The sequence below is a fragment of the Mesoplodon bidens genome (assembly GCF_964165515.1).
Source record: "Mesoplodon bidens genome assembly, chromosome: X".
Classification (NCBI taxonomy): Eukaryota; Metazoa; Chordata; class Mammalia; order Artiodactyla; family Ziphiidae; genus Mesoplodon; species Mesoplodon bidens.
The window spans coordinates 4,417,673-4,440,178 of record NC_138163.1 but is presented as its reverse complement, the minus strand read 5'-3'; the positions used below and the strand labels follow the sequence as shown (position 1 = coordinate 4,440,178).

Genomic DNA, 22,506 nt, shown 5'->3' with positions numbered 1-22,506 from the left:
ATCTAATCCCTGGGGTACCCCAGAGGTCGCCCAACCTGGCTGTGAGCAAAGCACCATGGCTTTAATCTTTAAGCATGGGTTTCTTATAAGATTTCACCTGGCAGGGGAGGATTCGTGTGTGTAGGAAAGTTTGAAAACCATTGGTTTACAGCAGGGGTCGGCAAACGTTTTTACGTAAAGCTTCAGATAGTAAATATTTCAGGCTTTTGGGGCCCTATGTTCTCTGTTATGGCTACAGAACTCGGCCATCGCAGCACAAGAGCACAGGCAATATGTACATGAATGGGTGTGGTATGTTCCAATTTGACTTTGTTAACGGATAAGGGAATTTGAATGCCATATAATTTTCATATCTCATGAAATATTCTTCTTCTTTTGATTTTTTCTCAACCATTTAAAAATGTGAAAACCAATCTTAACTCACAGGCAGTACAAGAACAGAGGGAAGGCTAGTTTGGACTGAAGGCCTCAGTTTGCCAAAACCTGGACTAGATGGTCCCTAAGGGAACTCTCAGTTCTCTTGTTCAGGAACCACAGTAAGCATATGAGATGCCCACTTTCTGAAACCCTGAGAACGCCATCAGCTACAGAAGATACTCCTTCTCTGGTCTGTATGCCCATGGCAGGGTGCATGATCTAGTTTGGACCCAGGCTGTGGGCCCACTGGGTGACACCAGGCTAGAGGTCCCACCTGATAGATCTTGGAGATTTATCTCCATAGAATATAGTCTGAATCTTCAAACTATTTGTCACTGCCTCAGCCCTCAGACTCGGAATTTCCAGGATCCCCAGTGGGGTGGTCATGGAATCTGACTTTTAAGTTAAAGCCTTGAGAAAATTAAATGCAGCTTCTCCCAAGAAAAGAGCCTGAACACCTTTACCTCAGGGAAACAGAATGAATACTTTGAAAAATATCACAGCCTCTTCCTCATCACCTGCCTTACTACCCACAAATGATTCAGTGCTGCAGAGACTACAAAGCACTAGGTAGGGAAATATAGAATTCCGTGAGTAATTCTAATCAGGTCCTGTTTCATTCCTCCCAGCCTACTTTATGAAGAGGAAGTGTCCTTTAAGGAGTCAATAGGACTAAGATACTATTCTAGAAAAGGGCCCACGGTAAGAGGCTGCCTGACAAGAAGGCTCAGGTCTTCAGGCATCCCCCAGACTCTCTGGGATGTCCAGCCCACCTCAGCTGTGTTATTCATTTGGAGCCAAAAGCAACAACAAAACACTTGATTGCTATCAGCTCTGAATACTTATGAGGACAATGGTAATTTAAGCTAGTCCTCTGAAAGCCCCAAAATAGTTGGGACAAAAGCTATGGTTCTCAAGTTTTGAGAGCCTAGAACCTGACTGGAACAGCCTCCTTCCCTCCCCTGCACGATGGAAATAGCAGCACCGGCTCTACCTCCCATCCCCATTCCACGTCCAGTCTCCCAGTGTGGCTTGTTGAGAACAGGGCTCAGGCCACGAGATGGAAGCTACAAGACAGCACAGGGCAACTCCTAACTGGCAGAACTCAAAACAATTAAAGCTACTGAACAGTAGAAACAAATGCCTAAAAGCATCAGACAAAGGCTGTGGCCGTACTTTGGGGACGTAGTAGGTATCTGCACCTGGTGACGGGTGAGACAAGTAGCACTCTAGGCACTTCCAACGGTAAGAGCCATAGTCCATCTGCGCATCAGCTGCCAACATGGCAGCTACTTCCACTGACACCTGGAAGCTGGAATCCAGCCCATAATAAGTAATGCACCTGATGGGCTGTCTGCCCAGAGGGCACCATTTTGAAATTCACAGAGAGGCACTGTGTAGGCTTACAAGCCCGGAGAACCACTCAGGGTTTGGAAGGTTGCTTCTGAGCAAGGATTCCATATCAACTAACAGCCTACGAAGCCCAGTCTTACATACAAAGGTTAAAGTCACGTGTGTCTTGGAACAGCCTCCTGAGGGTGGCAGGCCCAAAGACAGTGCCCAAGGTGAGCACAGCATCCAGTGGGGGCCCTCCTTGGCCCCTTTCTCTGAATCTGCAGGTCGCTCCACAGCTATAAGGAGCAGGACGTCAGAGCCACTCTTTTTTTTTTTTAAACTCTCGCTTGAAACTGGGTGTTTCCTCTTGCAACTGGCCTTCAGATATACAGGGGATCTTAGGCACTCTGGGAGGGTCTCAGGAAACCCCAAACAGCCATCATGTGTTTAGAACATTCTAGAGAATAAATCCAAGCCCAGAAACTTTCCAAACTCCTTAAGGATCTCTGAACCTCTCCTCACCTGGTCAGGGGCTTCCAATGATGCCTGCTAGCTGGTGCCTCTGCCAGTCTTTGGGTCACCACCAGAGCTTTTTAAAAAAATTGTTCCAAACTCTACAGCACCATTGCTCAGGTAATAATAACAACAATAGCAATAATAACCAAGATGAAAGCAATAGCTACCTGTACTGACTCCTAGGCAATTTGTAAAAACTTTCTTTTTCTAATCCTTCCAAAAATTCTCCAAAGTAGGTATTATTGTTACTGATTTTAACATGTGAGAAAATTGAGATTCAAAGAGTTTTATTAACTAGTTCAAGAGAGCAAACTCATTAGAAAATCCCGTATTTGAACTCAGGTCTGTCTGGCTCTCAAGCCCTTGCTCTGAGGTTCATGCTGCCACAACTAAAGTCTTCATTTCCATAGAACCTTCCGGAATAATGTTTCTAGCTCTCTATTTTTTCCTCTTCAAAATCACCCGAGCTTTCCACTCTGTGAAGTAGCAAGGTTTCTGGAGAGCAGATGTTACAGTTATAAGTAATATGGGGCCTGTCACACTGTAGTGTCCTAGGATGTCCCAGTGCCAAGAGCCCTCTGAGGCCACCAGGATCAGCTCGAGGCCCAGAGCCTTAGGAGCAGAGAAGCCCCTGAACATGGCTCTCCCTTCTCCTCCAAGCCCTCCCCAGTCTTCTTTTTGTTCATTCCATCTCATCTGCCCCAACTTTCAGTATTTGAGCTTTTCTAGGACCAGGACTTTGTTTGGTTGACACAGTTTTTATGGACTATTTTACTTCTTAATACTCAAGAAATGATAAGTCATAGTAAAAATAAAAACAGAGTTTTCACACAGAGGCAGACCTCGTGAACCACTAGATCCAGAACAGACATCTGAAGTCACTAAGGAGGGCTGCTTTGTTCTGTTTTCATCTAATTGAAAAGTGGAAGAACAGCAGTCGTTGTTGTTGTTGACGACCACACGCGTAGGCAGACATTCACGTCAGCGTGGTCTGTTCACATTTGGGGCTGTCCAGTGTGTGCTGAATCTATGGAATTATAACCTCATGAAAAGAGATTACCATTTTTCTGCTGAGACCACCTCAACTGCAATGGGCATGAATGGTGCTGCTATAATAATTAAATCCCAAATCTTTCATAATCCTCCACTTTCCCTAGAGTAATGTTCAGCATTAGCTATGAATGGAAACGCAAACAAGTCCATGTAGATTCAATAATAAAGCTTAACAGGTCAGGGAAGGGGTGGAATGAAATGAATGCTTAACACCTCCAGAGAGAACGCATTAGTTTGCCTTCCCAGTGACTTCCTTGACTTGTGTTTGCCGGGACTTGAATCTATGCATCAGATTGTCCTTTATTAACAACCAGATCCATACCAAGCTTCTTGCATGGGAGATGTTTAATGTCAATCACTGTACAGATGGGCTGCCTATTTCCAGAACTGTACATTGGAGGGTCTTTCATTTCCATATTAAGATCATACAGAGTTGATCGGAGAGTCAAATAAGTGCTGAGTTCCTGTCTCCGCGCTCTGGTTCTAACTGAAGGAGGGTAGGCTGAAGACCCTGAGCCCATTTGTGGATCCAGCTTTGAGACACTGACACGTTTCCCGAGTCACCACAGCTTACCTTCAGGTTGCTTGGCAAACTAAAATGAGAGGAACAAAATGTCACTAAGAGTTGGCTTGTGATTACTTGCTAACAGTATTAATGCTGTACATTATTTCTGACTGTGGTGATGTTTCTAAACTAATAAAAGATACCCTGCATTATTTTGTGTTTTTATAAAGCATTTCACATGCATTAATTCATGTTATGCTCACCACCACCACCATATGAAAAAGTTTAATTATTATCCCATTTAACGGATGGGGGACACAGATGAGGCGCAGAGACAGCAAATGACTTACCCAAGATATCAGAGTTTATGATTAGCCCACAATTGAACCCAAACATCTTGATCCCATGTCAATATGTTTTGTTTTGTGGGGGTTTTGTTGTTGCTGTTGATTTTATTTCATATTCTGTCCTTTGTAAGTTACATCCTCTAGGAATACATTATATACTCTCAAGTTCTGGCTGGAGATGGTCTGGGTTCCATGTTTGCCACCATGATTTCCAAGCTGTGTGACCATGAACAAGTTCCCTAACCTCCCTAGGCCTCAGTGTTTCCATCTGGAAAATGGGACTAATCATTATTATTACTATGGGAACTTCCTTCATAAGGTCCAAATCACGAATTACATGCTGCTGGTCAAATACTTAGCACCTTCCCTGACACAGAAATGGATCCTCTAAAGGGTAAGAATCATTTATCATTTATTTTGCTGAACACTTAGGTGTAAATTAACACTGTGTTCACACACACACATACACGTACACACACAGAAAATGAAGTCCAGCATAGGTTGTTTTTAAATGTTTGAGTTCTAAGCTTGTGAGAATGATACTGTCTTCATGTAGCACAATGTGCTGTAAAGAATTATTTGTTCAGAGTTATAAGCCTGCAGCTGCAAAAGCAATGCCAAGATACATTTTGTCTCCTCTAAGATCTTCGAAACATCCATTAGTCTCTTGAAGGACAGTCATAAATCCTGCAAATTTCGTTTATCTGAAACCAACTCTAACAACTGTCCTTCCCACCAATCATCCTTTATATCCGTCTTCGGGTTTCAGACCTTAGTGAACACATCCTGGTCTTATGTGGCTGAGCATGAAAGTGGAGGAGCTGGGCTTTCTTTGGAGGGTTTCTGGAACCCACTCTGACCTGAAGCTCTTTCTAACATTTGGACATAACCTCTGACATAACACGCTCCCCTATTTATCAAATTAGAAGCTGCCTTTCGCTTTCCAGCTTCCCTTCTGGAATTAACACATAGGTGGGAATCAGGAGGTGGGAGTTTTAGGACGTGCTCTAGCACTAAGTAGCTGTGTGACCTTGAGCAAAGCACTTGGCCTCTCGGAACCTTTCTTTGCTTGTCTGCAAAATTAGGCTGGTGGACTGTATCGTTTCTGGGAAGAGGCTGTGTGGAAGGCAGAGGTAGATAAGTTACCGCACCTGTGCACGTGGGAACTGGGGGCTGGGGGTGGTGCTCGGGGGCCAGCCGGAGCTGGCATCAGCCGGAGCTGGGGTGGGGAGAGGGAAGAGGGATTCTTCCTCAAAAGCTTTTGTGGCGGAGGTGGGATCTGACTGAGCCATGGAGGAAAAAATAGGACTTCCAGAGTTGAAGAAAGGACTTCTAGCCTTGGAGCTGAGCCTGACACAGAGTCTGGAAGCAAGAAAGAGCAAAGCGTGCTCAGAAACTAGTAATCAGTCCAGAGAGGCTGGGGATGAGGTCTAAACCTGCGTTTAAGAAATAAAAAATATTGACACCAGTTGGTCTTTGAAAGGAGTGTAACTGGAATTTTAAGGAAATAAGTCACTCTTCCTGCTGTAGCTCAGATTTGGAGCTGGAGAGCGGGTGGCACTGGAATTAATATCCCTATAGAAACAGAAAGCTCTGTGTGCTCGGTAAACAATTTTGAAAGTGCTAGTTCATCACCCAAATTCAGACCACTCGTATTTTTCAGGTACCTTGCCTTAGGAGAGAAAGATTTCTTATCCACATCATGGGCTTATGTCTCTGGGATCAAATTTTATGGGAAGAGATGGGTGATATATCAAAAGGTTAATGACTAGCCATTTCTCGCCCAGCTATTTTGTGGCCACCGAGCTGCCACTGTTTAGAAGGCATGGAAAGGCAGTGGAGATTCACTGGGGCTTTTGCCTCTGCCATCCGGAGAGCCCCCGCAGGCCTTGACGTCAGCCTCTAGAGCTAGGGGCTGCCGTCGTGACCCTATTCTTTCATGGGAGACTTGGAGCATCTTTTCCTGTAGAGATCCAGCGGCACGTTCCACCTCCACAGTGATTGATCTGTACATTTATTACACTTTTCAGTAGTAAAAATATATAGACTCCAGTCATCTCTGGAGATGCTGAAATAGTGCTTTTTTCCCCCTTGATTTAGGGGAAGGTAGAGAGGCAGGATGTGTGCCGAGTCTGACAGAAATATAAGAGCTCAAATATCTAATTAGCTGAAAGAATCTTGGTTCCCTCTGCACCTTTGACAGAATTGCAGCTGTCAGATTGGAGCTCCAATATTTTATCCTCGTCCCAAGATGTATCTGAGGATGATTTAGAAAAGACGCTTTTTAACGTCAATGCCACTCGGCTTTTTTTGTAGGACACTTGAAGACGACCTGAAGCTGAGCAGTGATGAAGACGACCTTGAGCCCGTGAAGACCTTGACCACTCAGTGCACTGCCACTGAGCTCTACCAGGTAGGAACAGTTTAGGGCTCGGTTTGGGACCCACGGGGACGGAGCTAAAGGAACTGGAATGGTTTTGCCATCCAGAAGCCTACCCGCTTCATCTGTGAACTTTGGAGAGAGGGAAAGAAGCAAGGGCAGGCATAGTGCTCTGGAACAGGTCGAATCAGCTCACACTTTCACGTCTTTCCCTCTCCTGGACTAAGTATGGTCTTGAGTGCGGTGTAACTTTCCTGTAGTGACTCCACCATGAGGCCTAGCGCCCCCACTCATTCATTCATTCCTTAGGGTATAAACATGACTGCTCCGTTCACCTTTCCCAGGGGTGACACTTCAGGACACAGCTGACAATCAGTGCCCAGCAGCTTGTGGCTCACGTGAACCTTCAGGCAAAAGGCATTTGGCAAAAACTTGCTGCTGCCCTGTTTCCTTCCATTCTGCATCACAAGTATTTACAGTACTTACCACCAAATTAGGTGGCAGGAATGTGTGTTTTTAGCATTTCCAATGAGCCTGCACATCTTGATTTGAAAAAGCCAGGTATCATGTATGAATCATGAGAATGGCAGTGTAGCGTGTGATATCAGTGATGCTGATGTGTCTTCTTTGGGACAGAAAACTGTCTCACGTGTGGGGTCCTCCTGGGTGTGCTGAGAGCCTCAAATAAGGAACACAGAAGGATCGCCTTTTTAAGTTTTTTTGTTTTTATTTTTTTTTACATCTTTATTGGAGTATAATTGCTTTACAATGGTGTGTTAGTTTCTGCTCTATAACAAAGTGAATCAGACATACACATACATACATCCCCATATCTCCTCCCTCTTGCATCTCCCTCCCTCCCACCCTCCCTATCCCACCCCTCTAGGTGGTCACAAAGCACCAAGCTGATCTCCCTGTGCCATGTGGCTGCTTCCCACTAGCTATCTATTTTACGTTTGGTAGTGTGTATATGTCCATGCCACTCTCTCACTTTGTCACAGCTTACCCTTCCCCCTCCCCGTATTCTCAAGTCCATTCTCTAGTAGGACTGTGTCTTTATTCCTGTCTTACCCCTAGGTTCTTCATGACATTTTTTTTCTTAAATTCCATATATATGTGTTAGCATACGGTATTTGTCTTTCTCTTTCTGACTTACTTCACTCTGTATGACAGACTCTAGGTCCATCCACCTCATTACAAATAGCTCAATTTCGTTTCTTTTTATGGCTGAGTATTATTCCATTGTATATATGTGCCACATCACCTTTTTTTTAAAGCCAATACCGGACCATGTTCTTTCTACCATGAAATCTAAGTTATAAAACTGAAACCAGGGTGTTTCAAGGAATGCTCATGCACTAGTGTTTCAAGATAGTTAACAAATACAGAATTCCTTATTCACTAAATATTTTCTGAGGAGCCTGCAAAGAAAAAATCTTAGGGAAAACTCTTCAAGGCTTATCTACTCCATTTTCATCTACAGTTGTTGACCGCACGAGAACTCCTACCATTCCGCGTAACTTTAAAATTGAGTACTTCTTCAATGTTATGTAGCCAAAACTTCCCTCTCCCTTACTTTCTCCACTTTATTCTGCTTGCGTTTTGGATAATATGTAAAAATTGCATCTTTGCAACTTTGGTACTTTATCAAGAACAAACACAGTCGTCTCCCAGGGTGCTTGTGGTACGTTTACTGAATGCAAACAATCCCTTTCCTACCTGGGTCATGGACTCCAGAGCAAATGTAAAATGCACACTTAAATTCACGTGTCTGCCATTCCTGTTTTCTGCATTTAATATGCCAGTGACAAAAACATTATAATGGGGCTTCCCTTGTGGCGCAGTGGTTGAGAGTCCACCTGCCGATGCAGGGGACACGGATTCGTGCCCCGGTCCGGGAGGATCCCACATACCACGGAGCGGCTGGGCCCATCGGCCATGGCCGCTGAGCCTGCGCGTCCGGAGACTGTGCTCCGCGGCGGGAGAGGCCACAACAGTGAGAGGCCCACGTACCGCAAAAAAAAAAAAAAAAGGACATTATAATGGTAAATAACCCCTCCCCCCCAGTCCTAGGTCATTGATTTTGACAGATGCAAGATGACATTTTAATGAAAATGCTTCAAGCAAGTCATCAACAGTAAGTGAAGGTAGAGTTTGCATGTTGATGTCTTCTCTATGTGATTACACAAGTGCAGTCTCCTTTTTTGGCTTCTCGAGTTGTTATTTTCTGTATTTACCTGAAAAAGTGGCATCAGGTCAGTTGGCCTGAATCATCTGGGGTTTTAGGATGTATGCGGTGACCGTGTCAATGCCGAGGCCCTCAGGTAATCCCGGTCGGTGAGTAGGAAGCTCTCTGTGGCCTGCTGCCCTTAGCCTGCCACGCCTTCGCCACAGAGCTTCTCATTTGAAGGGGAGGTTGAACTGGGATATCTGAGGTAAGGCAAAATGACAGCTTACTCCTCCCTAGCTGGGTCCAGGGAGCAAGGTTATAAACATTCGCAAATGAGCCCTCGAGTTCGAGGACTAGTTACAAAGCCCAAAGGCTAAAGGCCAGGAGAGAATGCTTTTGCAGTAGCACAAGCCACAGTGACAGCAAGTTTTGGTGAGTTCTGGCTTTCTGAGGCCCAGTATTCTTTTTCAAATACGTGTGGATTGACATCATTTTCCTTTTTTTTTTGTTGTGGTGGTAAAATCTACATAACATAAAATTCACCATTTTAAAGTCTACAATTCAGTGGCATTTAGTCCATTCACAAGGTTGTGGATCCAACACCAGTTCCAGAATATTTTCATCACCCCAAAAGGAAATCGTACATTAAGCAGTTACTCCCCAGCCCTTGACAACCACTAATCTACTTTCTGTCTCTATGGATTTGCCTTTTTCGTTTGAATGAAATCATACACTATTGTGACCTTTTGTGTCTGGCTTCTTTCACTTAGCATCATGTTTTTTAGGTGCATCCATCTTGTAGCCTGGATCAGTACTGCATTCCTTTTTTATGGCTAAATACTATTCTGTCACATGGATATATACTGCCTTTTGTTCATCCATTCATCAGTTGATGGACATTTGGGTCCACCTTTTGGCTTTGCAAATAGAGTTCCTATGAGCCTTTGTGTATACAGTATATATTTTTGTTGAACACCTGTTTTCAGTTCTTTTGCATTGAATCTTTTAATTTTTTCCAGTTCTTTTGATTCTTCCCCCTAGAAGTGGAATGGTTGAGTCCTATGGTAATTTATGTTTAACTTATTGAGGAACCACCAAAATCCTTTTCTTTTCAGGTGAGATAACATGGTGCCACATAGGTCATATGGTACTATTCTCTCATCTTGTAATTGGGACCATCATATCTCCGGCCACATCTATTTGTGGCAGGATGATTGGAGGGAAAAACGTCCAAACAAATGCATTGGTACAATAAATGATGTGTCCAAGGGACCAGACCACACCATTGGTTTGAGCCGTCATTATACTTAGAAACGTTCTCAGAACCTGGTAGCTACATTCAGGCACATGTGGTTCAATAAAAAAGCCATTAGCTTTCTGGAGACATCCTCAGATCATCTCATGCATAATCGTTGAACCCAAATTGCCCAGATTTGGTGAGTACACACCAATCTTTCCCCCAAAGCTCTTAAGACCTAATGCTATGGTTTACAACATAAAGAATCCCAAGAGAATGCATTGCAAATGCAACTATGAAAATGAAACACGGGGTCGAGATGTGTCAGTTTCTAATTTGACATTTCAGTCACAAGTCTCTTGCAATCAGAACACCCTCCCCTCTCCCTGCCCCACCACGAGCACCCCTGACGGCAGTATTGGCCATACTGAGCGGGTCCTGTGCACAGACACAAATAGAACAATTAGGATGTGTTTAAATGCTAAGTATTATTCCTGCAAACGGGAAAATACAGGAGGAAGCCTGAAGGGGAGAAGCGTAATATACAAACTAAAGATGCCAAACGGTCGGCCATAGAGAGTCGGGGATGTAAAATATATTTTTAACCAGATATTTTACCTTCTGGTGACTCTTTATGTCAGAGATGCACAATCACATATGCACATAGTTTCAGTGGAAAAGCCATGGTGATTTTACCCTGAAAATATTTGTTAAAAGTTTGCGTGCTCTCTCCACATTCCCCATTGCATTTTGCTCCCTCGGTTGGGACTATTTGGGAAGCAGCTGTGTCCATGTGGTTTGGACATCAGTAGTGTGGCAGTACTGGCGCCATGGAGGAGAGTGAGCGAGAGAGCATAGGTGTGTAGTCGAATGGGTTTGAATCCTGGCTCTGTCACTTGTTGGTTGACCTTGGGCTGAAGACCTAAGTATCTGTAAAACGGAGGTAACAGAGGTAGCAATAGCACCTACTTCATTGGGTCATAGTGAGGATTCAGTGATTAAGTGAATGAATACAGGCCAAATCATTTGACACTATGGTTAGCACATAGTAAGTACTCACTACTTTACATCATCACCATCATCAAGATCATCATCATCATCGTTACTACTACTAGGAACAATCTAAAATGCCTCATATTTGAGAGACTAGATCCATTACTTTCCCTTTTCTTGTAAGGTATGGGATGTTAAAGAGAGCTGCTAAATTAACTACCTGGTAAACAGTCAGTATGTGGCAAACTTGAATGAAAAGATTCTGTCTTGTCCTAACATGTATTAGCTGTGTGCACCTAGGCATGAGGAACTGTAAGTGTAGTCATTGAGTGCATATGGCTTTTGCAAACTTATGGTTACCAAAGGGGATGGGGAGGGATAAATTAGGAGTTTGGGATTAACAGATACACACTACTATGTATAAAATAGATAAACAACAAGGACCTACTGTAACTCTACTCAATATCTTGTAATAACCTATCATGGAAAAGAATCTAGAAAACAATATATGTAAGTATAATTGAATCACTTTGCTGTACACCTGAAACTAATACAAACTGTAAATGAACTATACTTCAGATTTTTAAAATGGTTTAAAAAGAGCATGGTTTTTGGACTAGAAAAGCCTGGACTTCAATCCCAGCTCTGTCACGTAATAGCTGCATGACATCGGGCAAGTCACCTAACATCTCAAAGTCTCAGATCTCTCACCAGTACACTAGAATAAACCACTGTCGCCTAACTCATTGGAGTATTATGAGGACGAGACAAAGATCGTGTATAAGAAAATGCTTTGAAAGCCACAAACGCTACGCAGATCGGAGGTTGTTCTTCCTTATGGCCCTTTTAAACATTAACTGGAAGCCCCCTCTTTGGGGTCCATTGGTAAATAGATCTTGCCCTTCATTTTGGCCTTGGTGCCCAGAGGGATCTGCTAGGAACTGGGTTGAATGTCCTAACTGCACCCAAAAGACATCCATTGGGTATGAATGACGTTCCTCCCCTCTGAGCTCTGACAAGTTTTAACCTAGACATCCCAGGAAGAAAGGCCAGGTTGCCAATGACACTGCACCAAGTCCTCCAGGAAAATTATGTGTCTCTGAAAAAGAGTTTTTCTTCAAAGGACTGACATGGGTGGAGAGCTGAGTCATACCTTCAGATCACAGTTCTTATTTCTCTTTCTGAGTTCTCACTGGGCCCTGGAGAAAGGCTATAAGGGTCTGCTGTGACACTCTACTCTCACCTTGGTTTTCTCTCAGGAACTTCCCCTGAATGGAAAATAAATAATTACTTAAAGTTGACATCGGACGTTGGAATGTTCCAGAACAGTGTTTGAATTGGATGCAGTGTTTTGAACTTAGTCTGCATGAACATACGAGTTGCAGTATGTTCTGTTTTGTTTTTGACAATAACAGGGTTGGATGTAGAGCAAAGTGATTCAGTTATACACACACACACACACACACACACACACACATATTCTTTTTTGTAAGTGAACTATATTTCAATAAAAATTTAAAACAATAACATGGTTGGGATATGGGGGGCTCCATGATGTCCATTAGCCAGCTGACTGCATTTTCCTTCTCAGCTGCCACTCTTGGCATCATAAATATGAAACCCAACCCTGGCCTTCTCCATACAACAGTTACTGAATTGCCATTTTCAAGCCAGTCATGCACAGCAGGCAGTGATGCTGTGATGAGTCCCCTGGGGTTTGGCTTGAGCACAGCACGATCCAGTAGGACAGGCTTCCTGCATGTGCATCGGTGTGGGGTTCTCTGCACACCCTCGCCCCTCATACCACTGAACCTGCAGTTTTCCTTTCAGTCCATTTTTCTTCTTATGTTTCTCGGGATTAAAAGAACTCCTGAAAATGAGGGGTTAAACCTGGAATCAATTCTCATTTACAACTGAGAAGCAGTTATTGATGCTGTGTTTGCAGTTCAGTGAAAGATCTAAAGATATAGACCTGGTGCTTCTCTTTCAATATGAGTAGCCTGGTCAGTCACAAATGTTTTTTTAACAAAGAAATTGTATTGACAGGTTTATTAAAATTGCCATTTTTGAAGTTTTAACCTATCCACAATTTGACCTATTCCAAAGGCTTCTGGAATGTGTGGTGGCCCAACTCCAGAGCCCCCTCCAGTACATATTCATAGAGCCAGGTAAACATCTTCTTGATGTTTCCTTGCGTGTTATCCTGATGTTTGATTTACGCAACTTGAAGCATGTAATGTCTGTTATGCTCTGGCAGCAGGATGGTCTGTGATGCCTGGGTTTTGAAGCTGGGTTAGATCTGGGCACGGCCCTCCCATGCCCTAATCATCTCAGACTGGCTTTAGCAGCGTCAGACTTTAGCATTATAAAGGCCATAAAAGAAATAGGTATTGTTAGAAATGACCTTTAGGGAATTCTAATATTAATACCATCTTATGATTAATGTGAATGAAACTGAAACCTTAGGTGACTTCATTTAGCCCAGTTAGAAATTCTGAAAACGGGCACTATGGCTGGAAATGTTCAATTAGTGACCAGGCTCAGCTAAAGGACTCTATAGATAAAGCTTGGAGTTGTGTGATGGTGCTTTAAAAACAGAGCTGAACAATTTCAATTTGCTTTGAGCACAAAGACATTCTAATGAGTTGTGTCTGGACACATTATCGTAAGTAGCTCCGATGTACCCAATTTTATTTAACCCAATCTTCTTTCTTTTTCTGCCAAGGGATTGCCCTTAGCAATGTGGTACTTAATTCAAAGCATGTTACTGGGTACGTGTGGACTTTTCAACTAGACGCTAGTAGCAGAGCTGCACCTCAAGCCTGTGAACATTTACAGAAAAATATTGTCTTCGAGCTCTTTTCCTCCACTTCATAATTTTACTTTTTGTCTGAGGATCACTAATTACCTCACACATGAAACAGCTTGCTTTTAATCCAGGTTCTTGATTTGGGTTTTATACTTGATTCATTTTTGTTTATTTGTTTTTGTTCTTATTGTGGGACCAGCTCACTGGCTAGGTTGTTATCTGATCATTGCATAGGAAATGAATTACACGGTAGCAGAAAATCTGAACATTCTGGCAGCTTTGGGATGTGTTCCTTGTACCTGGGATGCATACTGAACTTTCCAAACCTAGTGGCTAAGTGAAATTCAAGCCCACTTTTCTGTTTAAAGTTTGCTAATGAAAAGGGGGGCAATACATTTTACTGCTGCTCTCAGCTGGCCCCTGATGCGCTGCAGTGAATTCATTCGTTGTGACAACAGATACTCTTCCCTGCTGTAATGCTTCGTATTTTTTGGCCACAGTTCTTCTCATCACGCTGAACAAGTTGTTGCCTCCCCAAGGTTTCTCTACATTTCCATTTACTTTGTTATCAGCAGAAAGGCTGGGGAAGGCCTCTTCCATAATGATATCAACATAGCACCCACAGCAAGAGAGGTCAGCCCGTCAGGGTTATAAAAAAAGCGGGTGGATTAGGATGAAACCGGGTGCAAAATAACTTTGATAGAGTCTTTTAATGTAAACAGTTTATCTGTCATTGCCTTTCATTGAAATGCCCCACAAAATGATGGCGTTTGGGCTGTGAAGGCTGCAGAAGGTAGCAGAGTAAAATCTGTACGGATATTTTAATTTATTCATTAAAGACAGGAAAGTAAATAGGATAACATATAAGGTTAATAGAATAACATTGGCCTTCATATTCCCAAGATTGTGTTTTCCATTTGGCTGTATTAGCATAGAGACTAGATTATAAGAAATTGCTTTATGATGTGATTTTTAATATGCTCCAGGCAAGTCTATGACTGTTTAGAAACCTGCTTGCTGAATTTTTTCATTGTAATTAGGTCTTCTTTTAGTGCCAAATATTTTGACTCGTAATCTCCATAGATTGCCTTTTTATTGTAATCTTCATAAAATGCTTTGAGCACACAGATGCAGAGGAGCACAACGTCTGCACACGTGTCATGTCCGTCACTGCTGATGACCAGATACTAACATCCACTACCACTTAGGAAGTGTCCATCTATGAGCATTTCCATCGCAAACCCAATGGCTGTTTTGCTTAGCGTAACACTTTCTCACCATGGCCTTAAATCACACATTGGCGAGGATGTGCTGCTTGCCCCAAGGTCCAAGTGGAAACAAAAATGTGTACAATTTGTTCTTTCAGAAACGATAACTCTCCAGTAGGACAGGGATGACCACAGCCTTTTGTCTACAGAGAGCACACGGCACATATCTGGCGCTGTACAGAGGGTGGTAGGGGGAGTAGCAGCCACCTCTGGGAAGCAGGGAATCATTAAGTCAATTGGAATCAAAGTGCTGGAAAGAACAGGTGTCACCATGTTACCCTTGTCGCTACCTCTGGGCTGCAGGAAATGGCTGGCCAGCATCGTTCCTCTCGCCCCTCTCATCCCCACTCTTTCTTTGGTCCAAGCTTGCTCTTTTCCTTAAGCCCCTTCATTGCCCCAGTTTTGGTCCCAAATCCATGGCTGCAGCCTGGAGGGTTCTGGCTTAGTCATCAGCTAACAACCCCCAGGCAGTGTACCACGTGTACCTAAGTTTATTGGAGGTGTCCACGTTTTGAGTTCAATCAGGGTTCTAGCATCTGTTAGAGCAGTACGAATGTCTCCAGTAATAAAAACTCTTTGCCAAACTGAAAATGTAAGATTTTGAAATTTAGATGCTGGCTTGGAAAAATGTTCTGGGGCTTTGGTTTAGGGCCTAGGAATGCTTTATTCTGTTCCCCAAATATCTGCCATCTGCTGGAAAATCTATCAGGTAGGCTGCAGACACCCAGGAATCTTGTCATGAATGGAAAGCAGAATCTGTCTTCTTCTTAAGCAGATGTATTTATTTATTTCTATTTATTTAGCAAGAGCAAAGAGCAGAAGCACTGTAAGCACACAGAACAGGTATCCAAATTTGAGATTAGCTAGCAATCCTAGGTTAAAGATTCAAAATTCAAGTGGGTGGGCAGATAAAAGCAGCAGACCTTTCCAAAGCATACGGCATGGCATAACGCATGTATCATGAAGTATCTCATAGGAGTCTTTGGAACATTAGATATAAACATTTATAAACTTGCTCATAGATCTTATTTCTTGCTAATGGAGCTTGACTCCACAATAGAGGTTCCATATTTATCCCTGAATCGTATATGTATATATATTATGTGTGTGTGTGTGTGTGTATATATATATATATATATATATATATATATATATATATATATATGCTGAAATACTTGTGTGTGTATTAAAACATAGACTACCAGACCTTAAAATGACCACAGAGAGTCTTTACTCCAGCTGCCTAATTTTGCCAACAAGGGCACCGAGGCACAGAGAAGTCAGTTGTATTGTGAAATAACAGAGAATATACACATTGGTCTCTGCCCCTGGTTCCCAGCACAGAGCTCCTAAATCCTTCGTAATTTCCTAAGTCATAAGAGCATTAGGAGCATCTTTTGTTCTAGTATTTGGTCTCTGACCCTGGTTCCTGACCCAGGGTCCTACATCCCCTGGAATTTCCTGGGTGATAGGAGTGTCTTTTGTTCTAATGAGGTGACTCTTGGTAGGCTCCTGGATGTGGGCCAGCTGGCCACCAGAAAGACCAAGCCATGAGTGGAAGCTTGGCATTCCCAAGCCCACCCTCCCATTCTTTACGGAGAATGTATGGGGTTCGTGGAGCTTCCGGGGGGGGGTTATTGGAACCTCTGATGTATAAGCCGATTAATCAGAAGCATAGGTGACAACTTGGGCTTGAGACTGGCATCTGAAGTGGGCGGAGGCAGTCCTGTGGGACGGAGCCCTTAACCAGTGGGATGTGATGCTCTCTCCAGGTAGACAGTGTCAGAATTGAGTTAAATAGCGGGACACCTAGCTGGCGTTACAGAACTTTGCGTGGTGTGGGAAAACCCCACACACATCTGGTGTCAGAGTGTTGTGAGTATAGTCATAGTGTGAGAATAAAGGAGAAACGAGGGGAGTGTTGTGAGTGTAGTTGTAGTGTGAGAATAAAGGAGAAACGAGGGTGGAAGGATTACTGGGTTTTCTAATACAGATTGATGATAAAAATGGTTGTAGCATCCTTGGCCAGAGTATAATATGCTCTAAAGGGACAGAAAGCCTGAACACACTAGTATGCTAGTACTGAAGGTATATCATCAGTACTCGCTCCCATGTAGGCTTTGGCATACTTATATTATCGGGTACCTACTATGCACTAAGAATACGCTTCCCATTCTCCTGGTCACACATAGTAGAGAGAGAGCCTCTATTAGGTATTTATCATCTCCCAGCAAAGGACACGTGTCATTTTGTGAGGGGTGCCTCCCTAGTATCAGGGGCAAGAGGGCTCGGATTGGCTGGGGGAAAGAAAATTGAATTTTCAAATCCACAAACCCCAGGGCAACAGAATAACTGAGTGCCACTTACCTTGGCCCTTCTAATGGGCAGAATAAATAAGCCAATGCTGAGCTGCTCTGCCTCGTGTCTCCATATTCACTCCACTTAGAGAATGATTAGTGTCGACAGATGAGTCTTAGGAGTGAAACGTGCTTCTTCACCAAAGACAGTTCATTTTCATTAAGTTACAATACATCAAAACCTTAGTTATAAACAAAATCACCAGTTGACAAATGCATCTTGCTAAAGGGTTTTGTATCCAGCAAAAGAGTCAGCCTAGAGGGAGCAAGCCTTACTGGAATGCAGGCACTTCTGAGTCCTGTTATCCCATCATCTTGGGGCCAGACCCTCAGAGAACTCCTACACATGCAGGGACAAGTAGGACCCGCTACGAGGCCTGTGTTCAACTGGCCTTGGCAGGGTCTTGAGCTGCAGGTTGGGTGAAGTTGATCAGGAATTCTATGACCCTGGGGAAGCTATGGAGGATTCATGATCAAAGGGAGCATAAAATGGGGGGTAACACTGTAGAGACCAGCGGCCCAAAGGAGAGGCAGTGGCTGTGGTCCCAGTGACAAGTAGTAAGTCTCCAGCAGGACCACAGCTGCAGGAAGAGTGAGGAGGGCACAAGCTTCTGCCGGAAAGCACTATGGAAATGTACCCTGTCTGGACCGCTCTGTACTCCCTCCTCGTTGGGGGATGAATCCGAGCCTCGTGGGCAGTTGCAGGATGGATCCAGATGCACACGGTCCTGGAGCCTAGCTTTTCCTCCAGAGGCCTCTTCTCTTCTCTTCACAGAGCTGGGGACCCGCCGGCACTCTCTCATTCCCGGAGCAGTGCTCAGGCCTCTCAGACTCCACAATCAGCCCCGATTCTTTTACCCAGCCCATGTTTATGAAGTGACTATCAGGTGCCGGACACCTGGAACAAATTTCCTCCAATCTCTGCCTGTCAAAATTTTAATCCTGCCCCCATGGTGTCTAGCACAGGCCTACATCGTGTATGCATCGAAAAGCAATGAATTAAATTAAAATCGGAGAAGCCCAATGCTCTAAAGCTAGGGAAGATGTTTTTGCTTCTTTCAGGTTCAAGATTCAAATACAGGATGTTTCCATGTTCCCTCCTGGGCACTCATCCAGAGGATTAAATATAGTGGGGAGTGTCTTCCTAGAGATTGTCATCCCTGGCTGTAAAGTCGGAAATCCAGGCAGGCATCCAGGTGTTGCAAAATGCTGAGTGACATTTTCTCCTGTTAAGCTGCAATCCTGGGTGTGTGTGCGTGCTGCCAGCTGATACCTCAGCCCATAGGATATAATATAAGCCTCTTGATGTTTTACTCATTCCGGTGAAATCTATTTAAATGCTGCAATTAAGCAATTCATTTTTATATTTGTGCAAGTGCTCTCAGGATATGTCTCTTTAATTGATTTAACCAATTCGGTAGGTATTGATTTTCGACCATCTGAATACCCTAATGATGAGTTCATTTGTTAATAGAGGAGCTTCTCTTCTGAACTTAGCAATCAATGCAGTTTACCAGTACATGCCACTAAATGAAGGTATGGCTGTGTCTCGCAGAGTTGCCCCATGAAAAATTAAAGGTAAAACATAGAAATACAAAACCAGTGCAGTCAATTGCTCTTCTGTCTTCTTTCCATAATGCATAGTATCCAGTTATTTGAAACTATCTGAATGATGGACTTTTCACTTTTTATCAAGAAATGTATTGTATAGATGCAGTTTGGGTGTGTCTGCTAGTAGAATGCCAGGAAAAAACATATAAACAGGAAATGTAAAAGGCATGCAAAACAATGGTAATAGAATCGCATTTTATGCTTCACCAACGGTATGATTATTGATTACGGAGGAAAGCAGTCCCTGACTACGTAGCCTTGTAAAATGAGTCCATAGCGCCAATCTCTCTAGGCCTCCTAAGTGCTCACTTTGATGGTCTCAACAGACAGGAAACATATTACACTGAGTTTGTTTTCTGTCAGTCTCAGGGGGTGTAACCTCATAAGTCTGGATATAAATGTTCAGGGAATGCTTCTTAAAAGCCCAAAAATATTCTCCAAATATTTTTATGAATATAGCATACTTGTCTATTGGACTAAAGTAACAGTTCATGACATGTAATCACTGGGGCAGAATTACTTACCGAAGAATTTTGTAAAAGTTCAGTCAGTATATAGAAGATGACTAGCAAGTTTCCTAAGTGCTTTATACGTAGTATTTTCTCCCTAAAGAAATATGATGTTCTGTCTGCCCTGGAGGATGGGGCTCAATAGAGAGCCACTTTCCTTCCTTCCTTCCTCCCTTCCTTCTTTCTATTCTTTCACGATAACTACATTTGATGGTTCATGTAATTCACTGTGGCCCTCGAGTCACTTCAGCTTTGGTGCAGCAAAAGGATTCTCCATGTAACAGAAAGACAAGGTCCTTCTTCTTTTTAGGAAGCTAGATTTAATGAGTGAGCAACTCTAAGCACGTCCTTAGCCACATCATCCCTCCTGAGGAAGTAAATTTGCCGCTTAGCAGGATACCAAGAAGAATACAATGCTGGTAATGAGACAAGAATTGGCTCATAAATACCCCTTGGAACGAGATGAGTGTCTTCTCCCTGGGAATATAATTTCTCAAGCTGCCATATCATGGAGGAGGTTCACTGAGGGTAGCATCCTCAGGGCTTCCCAACCTCAGGGTCAAATGTTAATGAAAAAGCAAAGAGCCCTGCTGGAGTGGGTGTGAGAGGAGGGATGGCTGATGAAGAAGTCACTGCGAAAAGAACGATGCTTCCTAGGCTTCCTTGCAGGAGGAGAGAGTGTGAGGGGCAATAGCATGTGCACTTGCGCCTCCACAGTCTCGGGTGTCCTGACATCTCTACCACCAACACCAATCCCAAGAAGGTTCAGGGCAGAGGCCTGTGTGAGGGTAGAGGGCCCTCTCTCCTGCCGGGCTAGGCCTGGCAGGATCTAAACACATCAGAGTCTTCATCGAGTAGGACTTTACAGACAGGAGCATTCTGTTCACCCCAGAACTGCTTCTGATATGGAGAGAGAAACTGAATGGCTTCTGTAATCCTCGTTGCATAGATTTGATACTACAGATTGATACTACAACCTGGTCACTGGTCAGAAAGCCCATCAACTCTCTGGCTATAAAAATGTATGCACCATAAGTTCTAGTTACCAAAGGGGAAAAGGGCTGGGGGAGGGATAAATTAGGAGTTCAGGATTAACAGATACACACTACTATGTATAAAACAGATAACCAACAAGGACCTACTGTATAGCACAGGGAACTATATTCAATATCCCATAATAAACTATAATGGAAAAATTTGAAAATGATATGTATCTGAATCACCTTGCTGTACACCTGAAACTAACACAACATTCTAAATCAACTGCAGTCCAGTAAAAATAAAAATGTATGCACTGACGCCTATGCGGTCGCAATCAAGATGCACTTTTTTGCTTAGCATGCTGTGGTTTCTAGAGCACTGTCGTCGATGTTGGCTACTCACAACCACCCTTGATGTAGACAAGGCAGGAATGATGGTCTTCATTTTTAAAATGAGGAAACTGAGGCTCACAGGTGTTAGCCGCATCACTAACATCATGATGATAGGAAATGGCAAAGCTGGTAGCAGAACCCAGGTCTGTGGATTTCTAGCACAGCACTCTTTCCACTTATAGCCCATTGCATCTTGTTGCACCATATTGGAGTATGTTTTTTAACATCTTAATTTATTTTATCATCTTATCTTTTTAAAATTTATTTATTTATTTATTTTTGGCTGCATTGCGTCTTCGTTGCAGTGCGTGGGCTTCTCGTCACAGTGGCTTCTCTTGTTGCAGAGCACCGGCTCTAGGCACGCGGGCTCAGTAGTTGTGGCTCGCCGGCTCTAGAGCGCAGGCTCAGTAGTTGTGGCACACGGGCTTAGCTGCTCCACGGCATGTGGGATCTTCCCGGACCAGGGCTCGAACCCGTGTCCCCTGCATTGGCAGGTGGATTCTTAACCACTGTGCCACTAGGGAAGTCCCTTTATCCTCCTATCTTATGTTGGAACTTCCTTGATGGCAAGATAAGTATCATGTCAGGGAAACGTGGCATGAAATAAGTAGAATATAGGTTTTAAAAAGCATATAGACATTACAAATTAAAGCAGCATAAGTGTTAACTATCTAGCCTCCATTTTCCAATCAGTTTAAATTACTTTAATGTATGTTTTAAACTCAAAGTTAGCTGTAATCCCAATATGTAACCCTCTTAATGCTTGGTGAATCGCACTGTATCATTTCATTTTGATTTCCCTCCTTTTGCAGGGTATATCACATTCTTGAACATGTATCTGGAACTTGTATAAAAGGAAAAGAGGAATTTTCTCCTTGTATATTTTCTAGACTAGTTCTTTTACCTTAAAGCCATATATATTTTGCATGCAAATAATTCACTTAACTTTTCTTCGAAGTCTCTTAATAATTCCTTATAGCGTGCTTAAAACAAAGTCAGGGCTTCCCTGGTGGCGCAGTGGTTGAGAGTCCGCCTGCCGATGCAGGGGACACGGGTTCGTGCCCCGGTCCGGGAAGATCCCACGTGCCGTGGAGCGGCTGGGCCCGTGAGCCATGGCCCCTGAGCCTGCGCATCCGGAGCCTGTGCTCTGCAATGGGAGAGGCTACAACAGTGAGAGGCCCGCGTACCGCAAAAAAAAAAAAAAAAAAAGTCAAGTTACAGTGGAAGTGGAGATCACAAATGGTGAGCCGTTTCTCATGCCTGGCGGACACCCCCTGCAACCATTTCATTTGGAGATGAGTGCACAGGAGGGTGACATGAGAGCATCTCACTAGAGCTCTGAGGACTCTGGAATGATCCTGGGTTAATCTCCAAAGAAAACCTCTCAGCCTATTTTCCATCACTATCCAAGCAACCCGGAAAAAATTAATTTGAATGAAGTTATTTTCCTATAATGACTGTATTAAAAAGACATGTGTTTCAAAGAAACTGGCCTTGAACATGATTATATGCCTCCTGATTAGAGAAAAATAACCAGGTCTAAGTGACAGTCCCGACACACAGAGAAGAGAAGACTTTTCAGAAAACATGTCACTGAATCAAAGCTAGGTTAAGCAATGTCACTTT

At 43.4% G+C, this 22,506-nt stretch overlaps 1 protein-coding gene across 1 annotated transcript in view; it reads left to right on the top strand.

Annotated features, from left to right (window-relative positions):
• The window catches only part of AFF2 (ALF transcription elongation factor 2), a 504,257-nt gene that overhangs the window by 383,728 nt on the left and 98,023 nt on the right, over positions 1-22,506 (top strand). Inside the window, exon 8 of the mRNA XM_081221467.1 lies at positions 6,490-6,586. Within this exon, the coding sequence (XP_081077593.1) occupies positions 6,490-6,586 (97 nt within the window). The remainder of the gene's footprint in view (positions 1-6,489; positions 6,587-22,506) is intronic.